General features: G+C 36.6%; 1 protein-coding gene across 2 annotated transcripts in view; it reads left to right on the forward strand.

The window, feature by feature from the left end:
* AEBP2 (AE binding protein 2) overlaps nt 1-19590 on the forward strand; it is a 58404-nt gene that overhangs the window by 5701 nt on the left and 33113 nt on the right. For both annotated transcript variants that reach the window (XM_070494820.1, XM_070494821.1), the window contains exon 2: nt 11620-11827. In XM_070494820.1, coding sequence (XP_070350921.1) covers nt 11620-11827 — 208 coding nt within the window. The remainder of the gene's footprint in view (nt 1-11619; nt 11828-19590) is intronic.

Below are 19590 nucleotides of genomic sequence, written 5' to 3' on the forward strand. Positions count from 1 at the left end.
TGACCTAAAAAACCTTGTAATACCTTTTATTTTTAATAGTTTTTAATATGTAAGCGAAGCTACTAGTGATTTATTAGTAAAAAGCTTTGGGGTATGTTTTTTCGGAATGGTAATGGATTTGTAGTGATCTTAATCACATGTTGAATTCATTTTTATGAGTAATAGTTTGCATTTGTGAAAATAATAGTTGTAACGACCTTAGAACTAAATGGGTAGTTTTGGGCATGCATAGGAGATCAGATGGATGTTTGGATTTTTAAACGAATCTTTTTTTGAGCATTACTGATGGTTAACATTGTGCCCTGTTTAGTGATTGGAAAGAACTGTGATGGTACCCCCCCCCCCCCCCCAGCTATTTAGTTTTTAAAGGGAAGACTAAAAAGATGATTGCATTATTTTCTAGTTTTTCTGTAAATTGTTTGTGACAGAGTACATTAAAATTAAAACTGGAGAGTATTGTAGTCACTGACTAAAGTTTAGATGGGAGAGGGAACTGGATTTTAAGGTTAGGTGAGTGATGAAGAGAAATTTCTAGAAGTCTAAATGAAACAGGAAGGAAAGAGCCTAGCATATTCAGGAGACTTCAGATCTAGGATCCTGCCTAGACCAGAGGATCTATTGGAACGGGGAAATAAGAATTAATGGCTGAAGTGGGGCCTTTCACGCTAGGTGAAAGTGTGCACATTTCTCAGCATAGGTTTATAAATCATGTTCTTTTGCCTCTCGCCAACTTCTGTCTTTGTAATTCCTGGTCATATTCAGGTGTTACCTTGAACATTTTTTCAGACAAACTATCCCTGATTCTTTGTTAGACACATTTCTAGCACCCCAGGTTCTTCATTGCTCTTCTCACAATTTGAGTAACCATTTACTGTTTTTCTCTCCTGCTAGATTGTGTGCTCCCTGGGAATAGGAACTATGTCTGTTTTGATTACTGCTCTATCCACAGCACCTGATAGAGTGTTTGACACATTTTAGGTATTCTTAAATATATTTTGGGTGAATGATGAAACTCGTGTGATACAGGAAAATTAATCGTATGTGGCAAAGGTAGAGCAGGAAAGTTTGGGAGCTGGGAGACCAATTAGGAGGTAGTAGGAATAGTGCAAGTGTGAAATGAAGACACTGCAGCTAGGGTCGAGCTGGAGGGAAGCCATGCTTGGGAAACTGAATCAAAGGAAAGAAAAGCTAATTTCCTGTTGGTCTATAAGAAAAATGTTGTTACTATTTTTGAGTAAAAAGTTTTTTTCTTGAGGATTTAATTGGAACAATAGCTTACCTTATTTTTCCAGACACATGTACCACTAAAATAACCAAAGGAACTTTGGGTAGTGAAAGAGCGTGAGCCTTAAGTCAGAAAGACTTGTGTTGTTATAATTTAACTTCTCAGAAGTTGTTTCTGTACCTGTAAAACAGGAGAAATATTTTAGTGTTATGATTAAGTGAGGTGGAATATGTAAAGGGCCTAGGGCTGTATTTAATTCAGAGTCATTTATCCTTTCATTTCTCATGCATAGAGTTGTGGAAAGAATACTCTAGTGAGTAAAAGTAATCAATATTGTAGTACTAGCTCTACTAGGGACTGCCTGCAGGAAATTTGGCAAATTATTTCGTTTCTCTGAACTTCAGATTGATTCTTTTTCTTAAAAATGAGAGTTTTTGACTAAACAGTGTAAGGTAATTTGGAGCACAAATGTGACGATTCTGCTGTAGACTTGGCAAGTACTCTAAATAGAAGTCAAACACAAAGATATATTCTGTCCTTTAGACAAATCCAGAATATTGCAAGTGTGGCTTTGCTACATCCAGGATCTCAAAGATTCTTTAGATAGATGCTTCTGGATTCAAAAGGCGCCATAATTCTATTTCATGTTTATGGTGGTGTATTGAAAAACCATTTGCGTTTGTCTTCTTTAGGCCGTAACATTCTTCAGATTATATCAGGTCTTATTTATCTTTGTACTTCCAGCGTTTACCTACCACACCAGCCTGTTACACTGCCTGTATCCCGTGACTCAGTCATTGGTTGACTTGAACTGACTGTGGAAGTACCTAATACATACTTCTTTGTCACTGTTACTAGTATAGCTGCATGAAACAAGAAAGAGCCATTCTGGATGTAGTGTCTTTCCCCTATTCTTTTTAATAGCAGATGTGGAAATAGGATTTGAAACAAGTTGTGATTATTTGATTAATTTGAAAAAGCAGACTTCCCCAACTTACATTTTGTTCCCCAGTGAAAGATAAATTTACATACTATTTTAGGAGAAAACTGCTGTCTAGTTTGCTTGAGGTTGGATACTCTTGAGCTTATTGACAGGATTTTGAGAAGTTCAGTTCCCTGCCTCCTCATGAACAACCTAGTGAGAGGAGGAAGGGTGCAGAGATGATAACCTGTCCAAAGTCACACAGCTCCTTGAGAAAGAAGCAGGCAGTCCTGGCTTCTCACATGGGCTTAGCTACGTACTGCCTTCTAGAACTGTTAACACAACCTTGACAGGGAAGCTTAAAGAAAATAGTATAAGTAAGTGGCTGTTTTAATTTTCAGCCTTTTTCTTTTGCGAAGAATAATTTATATGCTTGAGTTCATTTACATTTATGGGCCTTCTTTTCTTTTTTTTTTTTTTTAAAGATTTTATTTTTTCCTTTTTCTCCCCAAAGCCCCCCAGTACGTAGTTGTATATTCTTCGTTGTGGTCCTTTTAGTTGTGGCATGTGGGACGCTGCCTCAGCGTGGTCTGATGAGCAGTGCCATGTCCGCGCCCAGGATTCGAACCAACGAAACACTGGGCCGCCTGCGGCGGAGCGCGCGAACTCAACCACTCGGCCACGGGGCTAGCCCCTGGGCCTTATTTTTGTTTGTAATATTTATAATGTACAGACTATGTAGCTTAGAGTCCTCTTAAGGCTGTGAGATATAAAAGTTAATTTTTAAGTGTTGTAGCTATTCAGTCTTTAGGGGAATAAAGAGGCTTTATTGACATTTTACTTTAGTTTGAACACTTTTCAAGGACCTTGACTTGATTTCTGTTTTTCATTTATATTTCGAGTTTCTAGAAAGATGAACTGTTACCAATTAGAGAGAAAACAGAGATTTTAAAAGTGTTAGTATTTCTTAGTAACTATGTGTACTAGTTCATTCTAAATTATAAAGTTTTGTCATTACTTTTTATAAATAGTTGTTAAAATATGAGATTGGATCAGTCAGCATAGACTTTTTATTGCTTTAAATGTATGTCGGCAATTAGTCATTCAAATATCTCTTTTGAGGTGTTGAGAGCTACTGTAGTCATTCTTGTCAGAAATGTGTATACTGAAATTATCTGAAAATCATTTTTATGATTTAACACTAACTTTTTTTTAAAAAACACCAAATAAATACATGATTCTTTTCATATAAAATGGGTGGTGGTCTTCATAGCAGATGTTTTACATACCATCTTTGGGTATAGACATTTTTCTGGAAATCCTTTTTAAGAAAGTAAAAGATAACTCCTTATAGTGTAATTGTATTGTAGTAGAATGTTTCTAGTATTTCAGTCTTTTTGAAGCTACTTGCTTGCTGATCTCTTAAACTGGATGAAAAATGTGGGTGGAACAATCTTAAAGGGCAGTAGACTAGAGATGAGAAACAAATTTAAAATCGTGCACAGTACATAGTGATGATAGGGGGATGCAACCTACTTGTTTTCCGTCGGCTATATTTCATCATTGTTGCGTAGAGTCCCTTTTGGCCAATTTAGTGAGTGCTGCTGGGTCTTGGGGAAAAATCTTTTATCTTTATTCAGAGAAATAATTGTGGGGATAGAGTCATCTTTTTCTTGATTAGAAAAATCCATTTTAGCTTTTTAAATTACTGTGATAATAGCTTGTAATTACAGTAATAATAGTAATAATAATATCTTGGTTTTGGTAATGATTTTTAGTGTGCCTCCAATTAATTTTTATGATTATCTAAGTGTGTGACAAAGCCATATATTTTACTTGCCTTAAAGATCCCACTTAAATTTGTCAGTAAAAACTATGTGAGTTTTTACTGTGTGCAAGACACTAGCTATGTTTAGGAGTTTACTCTAAATGAGAGATTTATGGGTGCTTCGTAGTGCAGATCATAAGGAAGCAGAATTCCTTGCACTTTAGGTGAGTAGGAAGGGCCCTAGAGACATTTGACTTGAGCATATATAAAACGTATAATAAAAAGGGCACTTGTCTTTACTCTTTTTTCTAATTGTTTCTGAATTTAAAGATCTGAAAGCCTATAGCACCACAGCAGTTTGAAAATCTGATGTGGTCTAAATTCCTTAATCCTATTTAAGACTGATTTCATAACTTACTATTTGTTCTTGATAGATAAGAAGTAAAGTAACTGCCCCTTTGTCCCTGGAATAAATATTTGGAGTTGGATTTTCTGTTGACATTGTTAGGCTCATATCTGTTTCAGTGGCCTAAGTTCTAAATCTGGGACAAGTTCTACCTGAGATTGTGTTGCTTTCTATGACTGACCTTGAATCAATTTTTTTATGAAGCTAATTGTATGAATCAAATTTTATAGTTTATCTTGTTAATAAAACTGTCTGTGCAAATGAGTTAAATTATTTGTAAATGCTAAATCTTTTTTTTTGTGTGTGTGTGTGTTATAGATATACAAAAGCAAAGAAACAACTTCTTGTTATGTGCACACAAGATAAAACTGTGTCAGTTTTTTTGATGTACAAAAGAGGCTGCAATTCAGTATTTCTTCTCAGTAATTTACTCAGATTTTCTTTTTTGTATAAATGTGGCAAATTGTTTGGCATTACTGTTATGTACTTGAGTGACTTGGCAAGTCACATAATGTTTGTGTCTCAGTTTCTTACTGTAAGATGAGGGTACTAATAGTACTTACCTCATATGGTGGTTGTAAGCATTAAATGAGTTAATACATGTCAAGTATTGATCCAGTTACTATGACTGCACGACAACCAACTCCAACATTTAATGGTTTAAAACAATTATTTTGCTTAAGAAAAGCTACATCTTCGGTGTCAGTTTGGAACAGCAGTAAAGACTGGGGACTTCATTCAGCAGTAATCTCACTCACGATTCTGTCACATATCTGGTGCCTGGGCTGAGAAGACTCAAACAGCGGGAGCTGGAACGGCTGGGGCTCCCCAGCATCTCTCGCTAGCTCTGTGTACTTTCTTCACAGGATGTCTTCCACATGGTGGCTCCAAGGGAGCCAGATTTCTGTACATGCTAGTTCACGGCTCCCAAGCTGTGTGTCCCAGGAGAGAGAGACAGGCTGAAGCTGTATTGCCTTTTATGATCTAGCCTTGGAAGTCTGACAGCATCACTTCTGCCGTAGTCTCAGCCCTGCTCAAGATTCAAGGGAAGGTCATATAGACCCCCCCCCCCCACCTCTTGATGCCACATTGTAAGAAGACGATGTGGGAAAGTGTATATTGGTATGGCCATCTTTGGAGAATACAATCTGACACAAGCATGTAGAATGATGCACACTCGCACAGTAAGTGTTAGCTGTTATGATAAAGAATGGGAAGTCAGCTGTGAATAGTGCCTTACTTTTGTGATATAAATTTTGATATAATAAATTACATAATGCTTTTTTTTCCTTAAGAGAAAGTCATAAAATGGAACAGGCAGTTCATGGTTTTCTTGGAAGTACCTGTCTCTTTTAACTGGTTCAATTTTAGCTTTTAATCCCTTTGTCAATGCCTAGAATCAGGAGCAGGGCACAGTTACAGTCCATTCCAGCAAATGGAGGTGAGGAATGGTATGGATAACTCAAGTAAAGAGTTTTTCTCTTAAAGCTGTATAATACCAGGTATACAACTTAAGACTTTTCAAAAATATAGGATCTTTTTAAATGCTTTGCACTGTTTCAAATTTTAACCTTTAGTAATTTTGATTAGAAGTGTGGGAGAGCCAGAGTAATCTTTCTAGTAGTGAGTGGCTATTTTATTATAGATGAAAGGAATATCACCTGTTAGCCAGATAATAGTTTGTTATATGATCAGTTTAGGAATTCCCTGTGTATGGTTGTAATGTTGTTTATCTACAATTTGAGAAATACTTTGAAAACTGTATATACTTATTTCTATCCAAAGTTTATTACTAATTATAAATTTAAGCTAAGTTTATCATGTTTGCTCTGATACTGCTAAATATTTCTTACTCAGACTAGTAGAATTTTTGTCTCTTGTGTCTCATACTACTTTCTTCATTCTATATGGAGGACCATGTTCCATTTTTAAACAGTTAGAATTATAGAATATTTGTTTTATAATAATTAAGATGCCTTGATCATCCTGTTTTTTTTTAGAGTTAGGCATTTTGGTAGCTTTGAAGTTATTTAAGAATGGGGGAAGAAGAGAAGGACCCAAAATTATCAAGAAAAATCCACCAACACAAATGAATTTCCTCACATATAACTGAGAAGAAGGCTGCAGATAAGGCTGCCCCTACTCATTTGGCCTCAGACTGAATTTTAAATTCAGCAGTTAACCTCAGAATAAAATTAAAACATTTCAGGTCAGACACATACTCTTTCCAGTCTGTTTCAGAGGAACATTTAAGCTTTGTTTCAGACGTAATCCAGATCAGTGGTTCTCAAACACTTTGCTTCTAAGGACCTCTTTGCTTTTTAAACGTTGAAGAATATGAATTATATCTCAATAAAGCTGTTAAAAAAGATACTGAGGGGCCAGCCCGGAGGCACACTGCTTCAGTTCGTGGGCTCTGCCTAAGCGGCCCAGGGTTCACAGGTTTGGAATCTGGGCACGGATCTACACACCACTCATCGAGCCGTGCTGTGGCCGTGTCCCACATACAGAATAGAGGAAGACTGGCACAGGTCTTAGCTCAGGGACCATCTTCCTCAAGCAAAAAGAGGAAGATTGGCAACAGTCCATTTGCTCAGGGCCAGTCTTCCTCACACACACACACAAAACCAAAAACAAACTCCTATTGAAGAAACCAAAGAGCTTTTGTTTATGTGGGTTTTATTTATCACTATTACAGGATTAGAAATTAAAACCGAGAACTTTAAAAAACATTTATTAATGTAAAAATAAACCAATTATATGTAACATAAACAGTATGTTTTTAAATGCAAAATAACTTTCCAAGTTACAAAAACAGAAGGGTGACACTGGTTTCTATTTAATGTTTTAATGTCTGGCTTGCACCTAGGTTCTCACATCTGCTTCTGCGTTCAGTCTGCTGCAGTGCGTTGCTTTGGTTGAACTATGTGAAGAAAATCTGGCCTCATACAGATATTTGCTTGAAAAAGGAAGGAGTATTTTAGTAACCTTTTTAGATAATTGCATGCCTATTTGATAATACGCCAAACTTGACGAGTGATAGTGTTTTAAAGATTGTTTGCCATGTGGAGATCTGAAACCATATCCATGATCTTTTCTTACTCTCTTACAGTAAGACCAGGTTCTTGTCCTTCTCCATCGTGGTAATGTAGCATCTATGTTATTACTTCCTCTGCTCTTGTATCTTGTCACTTAGCAAGCTGATCTGTACTTCTCATTGTTGGCAACCCTGTCAGCCGTGGTCACATCCACCAAGCAGATATTTTGCTTTGAAGTAATTTGAGTTCTTGTATGTATCAGTGAGTTGGCCCTTGAATTCCCAAAGGAAACTGTGTTCATAAAATCCATGTAGTTAGTTACTGTAGATGTTGGAGTGGAAAACTCTGGTCTGCCAGATAGTTTCTTAACAAGGCCTGTGGAAAAAGGGGATGCTGTTATGTTGAAAATTTTCATGTCTCCCCCAGATACTGCATTGGAATTTCTAAGAATTTGTGTTTTTTTTTTTAAACTTAAGATTTTCTCTTGTCAATGTGTGTGTGTGTGTGTGTGTGTGTGTGTGTATGCTTTAGTTTATCATTCTACAGTATGAGATAGTTCCTTAGATAGTCTGGTATCTTAGGAGTCTGGTCAATCTCATAATAGTGAAAGAGATCCTTCAGAGTCTTGCCACTTAAAGTGTCGGAGCGGCATCATCAGCAGGTAGGCACTTGTTAAAAATGCAGTATCTCAGACCCTGCCCCAAACCCACTGAGTTCAGAATCTGCAGTTAATAAGATCTCAGGTGATTTATATACATATTAGCTTGAGAAGTGCTTCTTTAGATTATTGAAACAATCTGAATACTGTGAGTACTTTTTTCTGGCTTAGGTTTTCTTCCAAATAACAGGCTGCTTTTGTTCACATTTTACAGAATCACTGTGTTCGTTGGAAAGGAGAATTAACTGAGTGAAAAATTTTAGTATATGTATAATCCTAGAAGTATTATAAGATCAGGTGGAATGTCACCTTCTAGTTCTGGTCATCTTGTTATCTTACTATTATAGGAAGAAGGACACTGCTTTCTGTGAAATATGTATCTAGTTCAGGGTCCTGTCACAATCAGAAATTACCTGTAACTTGTCTCTTGTGCTCTCCTGCATCAGGATGGTTGCCTTCATCAGTCTTAAGAGTAGACCCAGTGACGCAGTGGTTAAGTGCGCACGTTCCGCTTCAGCGGCCCAGGGTTCGCAGGTTCGGATCCCGGGTGTGGACATGACACCACTTGGCAAGCCATGCTGTGGTAGGCATCCCACGTATAAAGTAGAGGAAGATGGGCACGGATGTTAGCTCAGGGCCAGTCTTCCTCAGCGAAAAGAGGAGGATTGGCAGCAGTTAGCTCGGGGCTAATCTTCCTCAAAAAAAAAAAAAAAAGAGTAGAGAGAACCACTGATTCTAGCATGAATCTGGGGCCAAAAGGGAGTCTGGAGGCTTAGAATTGGACACTTGTTGGAGGAGCCTAAGAGGAGCTGTGAAGCAGGACTCCAGTTGGCCCTGCAAGGCTACGGGAGGCTCTTTGGGGAAGCTGCGCATGTGGGGGGTATCTCTTGAGTCTTCCAGGGCGTCAGACCTGCCCTTCCTTTGCCATTGCATTGCAGCTTAGTTGCAATGGTAGACAAAGTTCATCCTCTTTCTTTGTTTTTTTTTTTGAGGAAGATTAGCCCTGAGCTAACTACCGCCAGTGCTCCTCTTTTTTGCTGAGAAAGACTGGCCCTGAGCTAACATCATGCCCATCTGCCTCTACTCTTTATGTGGGACGCCTACTACAGCATAGCTTTTTGCCAAGCGGTGCCATGTCCGCACCTGGGATCCGAACCAGCAAATTCCGTGCTGCTGAGAAGCGGAACCTGCAAGCTTAACTGGTGCGCTGTTGGGCCAGCCCCAAAGTTCATCCTCTTAACACAGCAGTATGCTGTCCTTTTGTGAAGATCTATATGCACATGAAGTACTGTTTTTCAAATGAATGATAGTGAACGTAGATTGATGAAACAACGTTTAGTATTCCTGGATATTTGGACTTGTAAGTTTCCCTTCTGTGATAAAGTTGATAAGCAAAAGTATGTTAAGCACTATGAAGATAGACTCTGTATTGCTAGTTGAATTTATCACAAGTATATGAGTCTCTTGAATTTGCTTTACTTTGTCCAATTTAAAGAAAACTGATTTGGTTTCAATTTCAACTAATTTTAGACTTTAAAATAAAAGCAGTACAGGTATGTGGTTAAAAGGATGCAAAAGGGCATAAACAGTGACAGTTTCTCTCCTGTTTCCCCCTCTCCCACAACATCTGCAGTGTTCTGTGGGTCCTTCAGAAAAGATTCTGCCTTTAGAGGGTAGCTATATCTGTGTCTGTCTCCTTTCGCCACGTAGGGATGCAAATTGGAACATGACGCCCTGCACTTTGTGTGTGCGTTTTACTTAACTGTACTTTGGAAGTTATACCACAATAGGTCATTGAGGTTTATCTCTTTTCCTGAGATTGTTTATAAATTGAGTGTGATTGGTTGTTCACTTAAAACTGTTATATTATTTGCTTTTGAGTTAATTAGTATGGTCTACCAAAGTATGAACTTTAGGGTTAAAATATATGAAGCAAGTGATAAAGAAAATAGGTAATCATTTCATGGTTAAGGGTCTCATGAAACTTGAAACTTTTAGGATTTAAATAAAATTCGTGTTTCAATATAGAGAAACCACCATCCCTACAATTTATTACTGCAAAAACAAACAATATATGAATAAATATTCAGAGTCAAGAGCTGATTTACATTTGAGAGTTTTGTAGAGATTCCAGAGTTTTAGAATGAGGTTTTAGAGTTGAAATTTAGAATCTATATATTGACAGATAGCCAGATAAACTTAAATACTTGAATATCCTTTAAAAGGAAATCTGAGACGTTTTTCATATCTGAAGCATCCTACAAAAACATTTCTGTTTGCTTTTTAAAATGGGCACATTTGATGTTAGACGCAAATCATTATTAAGCTTAATTAAGTTAAAATTCAGTTTAATTCCTAGGTGTGAGCAAATAAGGTTGTCGTGGTTATAGGTGAATGTTTTTATATTTAGAAAGCTTGTGCTGAAATAATTGTGGTTGAAGTATCCTGTTTGCAACTTGCAGATGATTCAGAAAAACAAATTACATATAGCATATTGGGCAAAATGTTAATTGTTGAGTGTAGATTTAGATACACTTTTCTGTGTCTTTCAAATTTTCCATAGTAAAAACTCAGGGATAGGGAGGTAACCTCTTAAAAGTTAATATAGTTTTCATAATTTACTGGTACTTAAATTGCAAGCAGATATATAACTTTTGATAGATTTAATCCAAAAACATTCTTACTGTTGACCCTTTGATTAAAACTACTCCCATATAGTTTCTCTGTTGGGGAGGTATTGAAAAAAGAAAATAGGGAATTTGCTTTTAAAATGAAGACAAAAGTGTATTATGTTTTATTAACGTGAAATTTTGAGCATTCAAAATTATTTAATTTTATTTTATTACTACTAATATGTATATTTTTTGGTAAATAAAAATGATATGTAATACTTCGGTGAAGAAAAGTGAAGGAGATTCATCAGCATTTTGTCTTTTTTGGTGGATAGAGGGTAGTTAAAAAAAAATTGAGGGCCAGGAAAGGACATTTTATTTGGACTTTGGTAAAATCAGAAAGCTTTTACTACAGCCAGTTCTCTCTCTTCTGCTTTTTTATTTAGAAGGGAAAATACAGCAAAATTTCCCAACTTCTTTGAAATGGAAAGGGGTGGGATGTGGCTGCAGTTGTATTCTCAGGGTGGTGAATAGAAGGAAAGATTTCAGATCAACAAGCCATTTGCAGAACTGTAAAGATAGTCTTTTGATTCTCAATTATTTACATCTGGAAACTATTACTTTATTACTTTATCATGCTTCTTAGAACTGTGGCAGGGACGAAATGTGGGGGGATGTGTGTGTGTGCGCGTGTGTGTGTTTGTTTTTTTGTAGGGTATAGGGGAGTTCATGTTTGCCAAAAGTTACTTAAATTATCCCATATCTGATTTTGAGGTACTAGTGTGTTTTTTTTTTTGTTTTGCCTTGATTTGTACTTTATTGCCAACTAAATAATTTCAAAGCAGTTTGTTTTCTTATGGAAAATATGGTTAGTATGCTTTGTTTGTATGGACAAGAATATCAAGTGGTAATCTTAATTAAATATTTATAAGATCATATTCATGTTAGTGAACTTCTAGGAATAACACAGCCTTTTTTCTTCTTTTGTAGCATAAGCAGTACTATAATGGATGTAGACAGCACAATTTCCAGTGGGCGTTCAACTCCAGCAATGATGAATGGACAAGGAAGCACTACTTCTTCAAGCAAAAATATTGCCTATAATTGTTGTTGGGACCAGTGCCAGGCTTGCTTCAACTCTAGTCCAGATCTGGCAGATCACATCCGTTCCATACATGTAGATGGTCAGCGAGGAGGGGTTGGTTTTGTCATTTCTTTTTTTCACTCCCTGTTTTTATTAGTTTTATTAATTTATAATTGCCAGTTAGTCTTTTTTTCTGAAGGTAATTTGGGATTGTTTTTACACAGGCTTTATTTTTTCAAAAAAAACCCACATTTTTTATTCCCATGTACTTGATGGAATCAAATTAAATAGAGCATATTATGTGTTGGATTTTAATTTGCTCTTAGGTATATTACTTTGAAGAAATTAGACTTTCTAAAATAGAGTGGGAATATTATAAATGAATACACTATATTTCAGAGTTCTAATGTTTTGAGTTGAGGACATTTAGGAATTGGCATTGTTTAGGATTTCTGTTGTTAGAGTGGTCCTAAATTATCCCTGATGCAGAAATTAACTGGAGATATTATCGGTACCACAATTAGTCTATACACTCCTATTGAACGACAGCCTGCACTCATTATTTGTGAGTGAGAATTGATCTTCTTTACCAGGTCTTGTCACAGCTGGCTTAGATAGAAAGTTCTGATTAGCCAGTATTGACCTATACCCTTTCAGGAATATGTTTAATTGTGTCGTTTCAAATAATTTTTATTGGGTAGTGAATAAAGAGCTAAGGAAATTAGTGAATCAAAGTGTAATGAACTGAAATATTATTTAGGATATTTGTAATTTTTTTTGACTTTATCTAGGTTTGTCTTGAATAGTTACCATACTTAGTACATTTTCCAGAAATTAAATTCTAAGTACAGGTAATTTATTAGAGCACACATTTTCTCTTAGCCTTCCATCACTATTGATATATGCTGTTAATAAAATGGTTAAAATCATCATGATTTAAGTGAGTTGGTAATTGTTTCTAAGGTTGTATTGATATATTTAGATTTTATTGATCTTTTTTTTTAAGATTAAACTATATAAGCACCCCAACATGTTAACCAGTGGTGTTGCCTTTGAGATTTCCTTTGAGAATATTTGCCCTTGTCACAATATGTTGTAATGTGTTAGTAATCTTTTGACTACTTGAGCTTGATAAGGAAACGTTTGTCTTCTTATTAGGTTTAATCTATATGGTGTCTGAGTAGACACCAGATGGTGTATTAATGAACTGTGCCCATTGTATGGTATTTTCAGTGCACAACCCAGCTCAGTGGTTAGGCTACTTTGATGGTAGTCTTTCTTTCCCCCTTCACATATGTCAGATTTTTAGTGGGAGCTGTCTTAACTAAGTTGGTTTCTTGGTCATTAGAGAGTTGCCTTTTGTGAGCCAGTGCTTGATGTCACTTGGTATCTATCACTAACGTAGTCTTTTGAGCCATGGAATGATGCTTTTTTAGTCACTTGGCTTAGCAACTCTATATGGGATCAGGAGCTATGTAGAAGATCACTGGGCTTTTCTTAGTAGGTGTGGGAGAATTTCACATTTCTAAGTCTTGGATCCTACAAGTTGAGTTGGCACACAGCCTTATGAGAGTGTTTTCAGCCCTTTACAGATTTGTAGAAAAGGTGCCATTGCATACTGAAATGTATCATGTAATCCCTGCAAATTTACATGTACCTTATTGATATTACAGAGCTAGTCATGAAGTCTTGGTACTTCTACAGTAAGTATAAACTTGGTGAAATGAAACCCCCCCATATCATTTCTTGGACCCTTATTCATAAAATTACTTTATTATAAATAATAAGATTCTCTGGCTAATTTTAAGGGTGATGCTGTTTTGACCACAGAAGGGAGTCCTGGTCTTTGAAGGACATTAATTGCTAAACTACAAATGTGAAGGATCAGAGAAATGTAGAAAAGGCATCCTGTTTATTTCTATATACCGTTGGTATGTAGATGAAGCTTTCTGGGTGATAAAGTATGAATGAGAATTTGGAAACTTAATACTACTGTATAAGGCAGGAAATCTTGATCTGGTTTTGTGCTTTAGAGTAGTGGTTGGTTGGAACATCTGATTTTTTTTGAAATGGGCTTCAAAGTACCCTTTGAAGGGTACTTTTTAAAGAAATCGTTTTAACTGTTTTTGAGAGTATGATTCAGTGGCGTTAAGAACATTTACATTGTTGTGCAACCATCACGACTATCCATCTTCAGGACTTTTCCATCATCCCAAACTGAAACCCGTACCCATGAAACACTGACTCTCTAATCCTCCCTTCCCCCAGCCGCTGGTAACCGCTGTTCTACTTTCTGTCTCTGTAAGTTTGACTATTCCAGATGCCTCATGTAAGTGGAACACATCTGATTTTGATGACATAGTTTTTTTTTTAGATTTCTTGTTTCTCTTCTTTCTACCCCAACTGTCATAATGGAACAGAAACAAAATAGGAAAAAATTGGTAACTCCAGAAGATTTTATGCTTCTAATTACTGAAAGATGACAATTTCACTGGAGCATTAAGTTATTAAGATCCAAATACTGTACTAATTCCTGTTCTTTTTCTCATCCCACTCTGGTCGTCATGCTGTGAAAAAACCATCATATATACAGCTTAGAAAGTTCTTTTCCTACCCATGTCATGTGGACTTTAATTATATTTGGAGACTGAAGTTAGGTAGAGTTTAGCTTTTTCTTTTCATATATCAAAGTGGGTGGATACTTTAAATGTATGTTTAAAGCTAAACTAACCATTTAAACACCAAATTATGAATATGTATATATTTTTTTCCTGAGTAAAATTAGTCCTGTTGCCAGTCTCCCTTTTTTTGTGTAAGGAGGAGTGGCCCTGAGCTAACCTCTGTGCCAGTCGTCTTCTGTTTTATATGTGGGTTGTCGCCACAGCATGGCTGACGAGTGGTCTAAGTCCGCATCCCGGATCTGAACCGGTGAACCCGGGCCGCCGGAGCAGAGCATTCCGAACTTAACCACTAGGCCATGGGGCAGGCCCCATGAATATATCTTTTTATTAAAAAAACAGGAGTTCTTTCTCCTGTTTAAAAAATAAAAACAGAGGCAAAAAAAATTTTTTTAACATTTTTTGTTAAATATAATAGAATTGTGTTCTTGGGTCCATACTTCCGTGCATGACTGGATTCAAAAACTAGACTGAGCTATTGTACTAATCAAATTTCAAATCCCAGTGTCCTCTTAATATATACCTCTAAGTCTCGGTAGGCGGGGAACTTCGTCTTGTAGGGTTTCAGTGGTTCAATAAGATCCATTAGTATTCTCTTCTTTCTATCTTAACTATTTCTCACTTTAAAAACAATTGCCAGAAAGAAATCTGTTCATGTTTCTGGATGCAGGAGTTATTTTACATGATATTTTATTAAGTTTTCTTTTGTATATTTTCTGTGGTGTGTTTGAGGGGAGAGGGCCAGAGGAAGATTTTGGAGGATGATAGGTTAATTCTTTGAAGACTTGAATGAGGCCGGTTACCTTTATTTTATATAAAATGACATTTGTAGAGTCTCAGGGTTAAAGTGGAATGCTGCTAGGAAGTGAAATCAGTCAGGGGGTCTGTTTGAGTTTTGATTGTCAATCTGATATCTCCTGAACACAACATGAAATTGGTCATATCTGTTGCAATAAATAAGGAATATTTTATTTTTGTAATTTGAGTGTCTTATTGAATATTTTTTTCCTCTTTTATTAAATGTCTTTTAACAGAGGAAATTGAAAATGTTAATACATTTAATATGGTTAAAAATAATAGGATTACAAAATTATAGCTGTCATTTTAGACCCTGAGAGTCACCTGATTTGAGACAGAATAATTAGATATAAAAAATATTTTACTTCTTTTGTATGTTCACATTTTGTAAAGGAAATGAGCTGGTTTTTTGTTTTTGTTTTTTTTTTTTTTGCTGAGGAAGATTTGCCCTGAGCTAACATTTGTGCCAATCTTCCTCTAATTTGTATGTGGATTGCCGCTTCAACATGGCTGCTGTCGAGTGGTGTAGGTCTGTGACCAGGAACCAAACCCGGGCTGCTGAAGTGGAGTGTGCTGAGTTTAACCAATAGACCACGAGGGACGTCCCTGCGCTGGTTTTTTCCTAAGAAATATTAGAGCTTAAAGGGATCCTAAAATTATCCAACCCCTTCCTAACTTTAGATGGTGTGTCTCTTTATATAAAATTTTTTTGTATCATTTTACTGTAGAAGGAATCTAATTTCTTAGTAAAACACGCGTGTGTGTTTGTGTCATATAAGTTACTGCTTACTGGCTCTGCATTTGGCTGATTTTCATTTACTTTACCAGTAATAACAGACTTAGGCATCCTTAGACTCTGTCAGATTACATTATATTCTTTTGCAGTGGAGTTTTAAATTTACTTAGAGAAATTTTTTTTTTTATTGCTTTTTCTCCCCAAATCCCCCCAGTACATAGTTGTATATTTTAGTTGTGGGTCCTTCTAGTTGTGGCATGTGCGATGCCCCCTCAACATGGCCTGATGAGCGGTACCATGTCTGTGCCCAGGATCTGAACCAGTGAAACCCTAGGCCGCCAAAGCGGAGCACACGAGCTTAACCACTTGGCTACGGGGCCGGCCCCTACTTACAGAAAATTTTGATGGATTCATTTACGCACTTCAGGTGTGAGATGTTAGTGACCAGATAAGTGTAAGTGCATTTATCTGTACTGTCATACAAGCTGTTGTGGATGTAGGTCATGCATGCATTGAGATAAATACACTGATACATTTCTTCAAGGCAATTGATCAAGGTGAAGACTAAGACTACCCTTGGTTTCCAGGTTTGTACCAGCCTTCTTTTTGGGAATTTTGGAGATCCTTGAAGGTAGAGCTGACCTATTCACGTGGTAGTGAGTAAGTTTTTCTAGAAGAGTTCTCAACAGAAGGCCCAAACCTCCCTGTAACACTGAACATTTAGACCTCTACATCTTATAAGTTAGGTCATTGTAAATTTGAAGATTATTTGGTAGTCCAGAAATAATTCTTTTAATGGCTGTGTGTTGTGTTTTTCTTTTTTTCTTGGATAGTCTGGCAGAAAAATCTGATGGCGGTTATTTTGAGAAGGCACCTCCAGTGTCTAATATCATCCAAGTTTTGTGTTAACTAGTCTTTCTGAGAGAATGTATTATCTTACGTCCTCATCGTGTTTTGGAGTTATCAGATGTGTGCTCATAGTGTCTATTTGATGAAAAAGGAAATAGGGACTTAAGACAAATGATTCTTTTAGGATTGCATAGCTACAAAGCGTGAAAGAGCTGGGTGGAATTCAGGCGATCTACTTGGGTTCTGTTTCTGTTACGCCTAACACAGCCTAATAGGCCATAAGTCTCTATGTATCATGAGAGCTTGGACTATAAACCTCTGTGCCTCAGTATTCTAATTAACATAGCTAGATCTTAATTCATTTAAGATGGTATAGTAGAACCATGACATTTTATTTTTGAATAATTCCTTCCAAATTTGGGTTGAATTCCTATAGTATTTGGTTTTCAGGGTTAACTTTTGCTATGTGAAAGTTTCTAAAAATAGGGTATAAAAATGTTTTTCAGATATTGTGCATCTACAGAGTCTTCAGGTTTGAAGAAAAAGACCCTTTTGTCAGATTTTAAACTATTTCATCAAAGGGTCTTCCTGATAAAGATTAGGAAAGGAAATTTTACTTAACAGTTTTGTGGTTTTTGTGGATCTTTCATGTGAATTTTTAGTGCCTGTTTTGGGTGTCGAGACCACCCTTGTGCAAGTTGAACGTCCTCCCCTAGAATTAGTTTTCAAATATTTCACCCAAATATAGCTAAACATAGTTAGCTTTGTTCTCTTTATACTTATTTCATTTCCTACAAAATTCGCTAGATTGAAGGTTATGGTTTTTCTTTGAACCTGAAGATGTTGCCCTAATAGTGATACTTGGCATTATTCCACTAGAGTCTAGAGCACACCTCCTCACTAATTAAGGCTCTGTATGACGGGATTACAGGGTCTGCTGTCACCTCCATACTCATGTTTATTCATAGAAAAAAAATTAGAAGGGTAGTAGTGGTTTGGTAATGTTAGGTGGGGCACGATTTGAGTATGTATTTGATTTGTTTCTTTGAGAGTACCTAAGCACAGGGCTCACTTAAGAGTTACATCAACAGAATTCTTCACTATTATAAAAATTATTACATAAGTGACATTAATTTTGTTCCCAAATACTTGCTTTAAGCCGTTTCTGTTTATTTGATATGACTTGTCAGAGAATTTTAAACCAACCTCTGATTCCCTTTTCTTACTTGGTTTGAATATTTATGACTCTGAGAGTCTAATAGTCTTGAGTCAGGAAATTGATAGGTAGTGCTGGTTATCTGGATGTGATTGTCAAACATCGAATTAATTTCCACAGTACATAGGTGTAGCTTTTCAAATTTTTTTTTCTCTTCTGGAGTTGTTTAAAAGTAGCTTTCAATTCTGGAAACTTCAGGAATCATTTTATAAACATATACTAGGGTCAGGAATTTTAAGTGTGAAAGAGGAGATGTTATTCTATATCTGTTTAACTAAAAGAAGCTAGCAGATGTGTTGTGGAATGAGAACATGCAAGAGCTTTGAGCAGTCTGTTAAATAGCAATGGTGATGTTGCCTTGTTAGACCTATCTGATGTAAAATGGTTTTGGTGTTTTCTTTTTTAAAGCCCCCCGGTACATAGTTGTGTATTTTTAGTTGTGGGTCCTCTAGCTGTGGCATGGAGGATGCTGACTCATCGTGGCCTGATAAGTGGTGCCATGTCCGCGCCCAGGATCCGAACTGGCGAAACCCTGGGCCGCTGAAGTGGAGGGTGCGAACTTAACTGCTCAGCCACCAGGCCGGGGCCTGGTTTTAGTTTTGAGTAAAAATTGAGCTCAGTTATTTTAGACTGCCGGTTTTTCTAGTCTTTTTTTTTTTGAGGAAGATTAGCCCTGAGCTAACATCCGTGCCCATCTTTCTGTTTTATGTGGGACGCCTGCCACAGCATGGCTTGACAAGCGGTGCATCCGCCCCCAGGATCTGAACCGGCGACGAATCCTGGGCTGCCAAGCAGAATGTGCGACTTAACTGCTGCGCCACCGGGCCGGCCCTAGTCTTTTAATTTTATTTTAAACCATTTAATGAATGTTTCTTCAGTTCTGTGTGTCTCTCTATTCTGTTCTAAATGTAGTACATTATAGTCTTTAAAGTGTGGCTCTATTTATAATTGTTCTTACCTTAGAAAAGAACATAAGTGCTTCTTTGAAGGTAGTCATTGTAATAGATCCGTACTTCTGCTGATGTTGGGGATCAGTTTTCAGTGTTCAGTTTGATGGAAGTATAATCAGGAAACTGGTCTCTGACTAGTAGGAAGATGATAAAGATGAGATTGTCACTTCTTAGATTGTGCGTTCCAAACCCAGTCATACTAAGTTGCCTGAATCCAAGAACATGGATCTAATATGATGATAGAGTTGTGCCCGTTGCTTTTGAAACTATACTAATTTAACATTTTGTGTTAAGTTTTGCTTTATAATCAAGATCATTGGAAATCATTTTTAATGAAAAGGACAACATAAAAATAAATAGTATGCTTGTGAGAATAGGCAGTCAAGAGCAGAAAAATTGTGACGTGGTAGTTTGTGTTACTCATTTTTGAAGATGAAACTATCAGTATCTACTAATTGACATTTTACTATTTTGATTTATTTTCATTGTTTCTTTGTATATTTTCCTGATATTTGCAAATTAATACATACTTTTTTCCCATGCACTAAGTACAAAAATGTAAATAATAGTCCATAGTCCCAGTGGCTAAGGATATATTGTTAATAATGTGTATATTTCCTTCTGAAGGGCACTTTGGGAATGGTGTGTCA

The sequence above is a fragment of the Equus asinus genome, chromosome 22 (genome assembly GCF_041296235.1).
Source record: "Equus asinus isolate D_3611 breed Donkey chromosome 22, EquAss-T2T_v2, whole genome shotgun sequence".
Taxonomy (NCBI): Eukaryota; Metazoa; Chordata; class Mammalia; order Perissodactyla; family Equidae; genus Equus; species Equus asinus.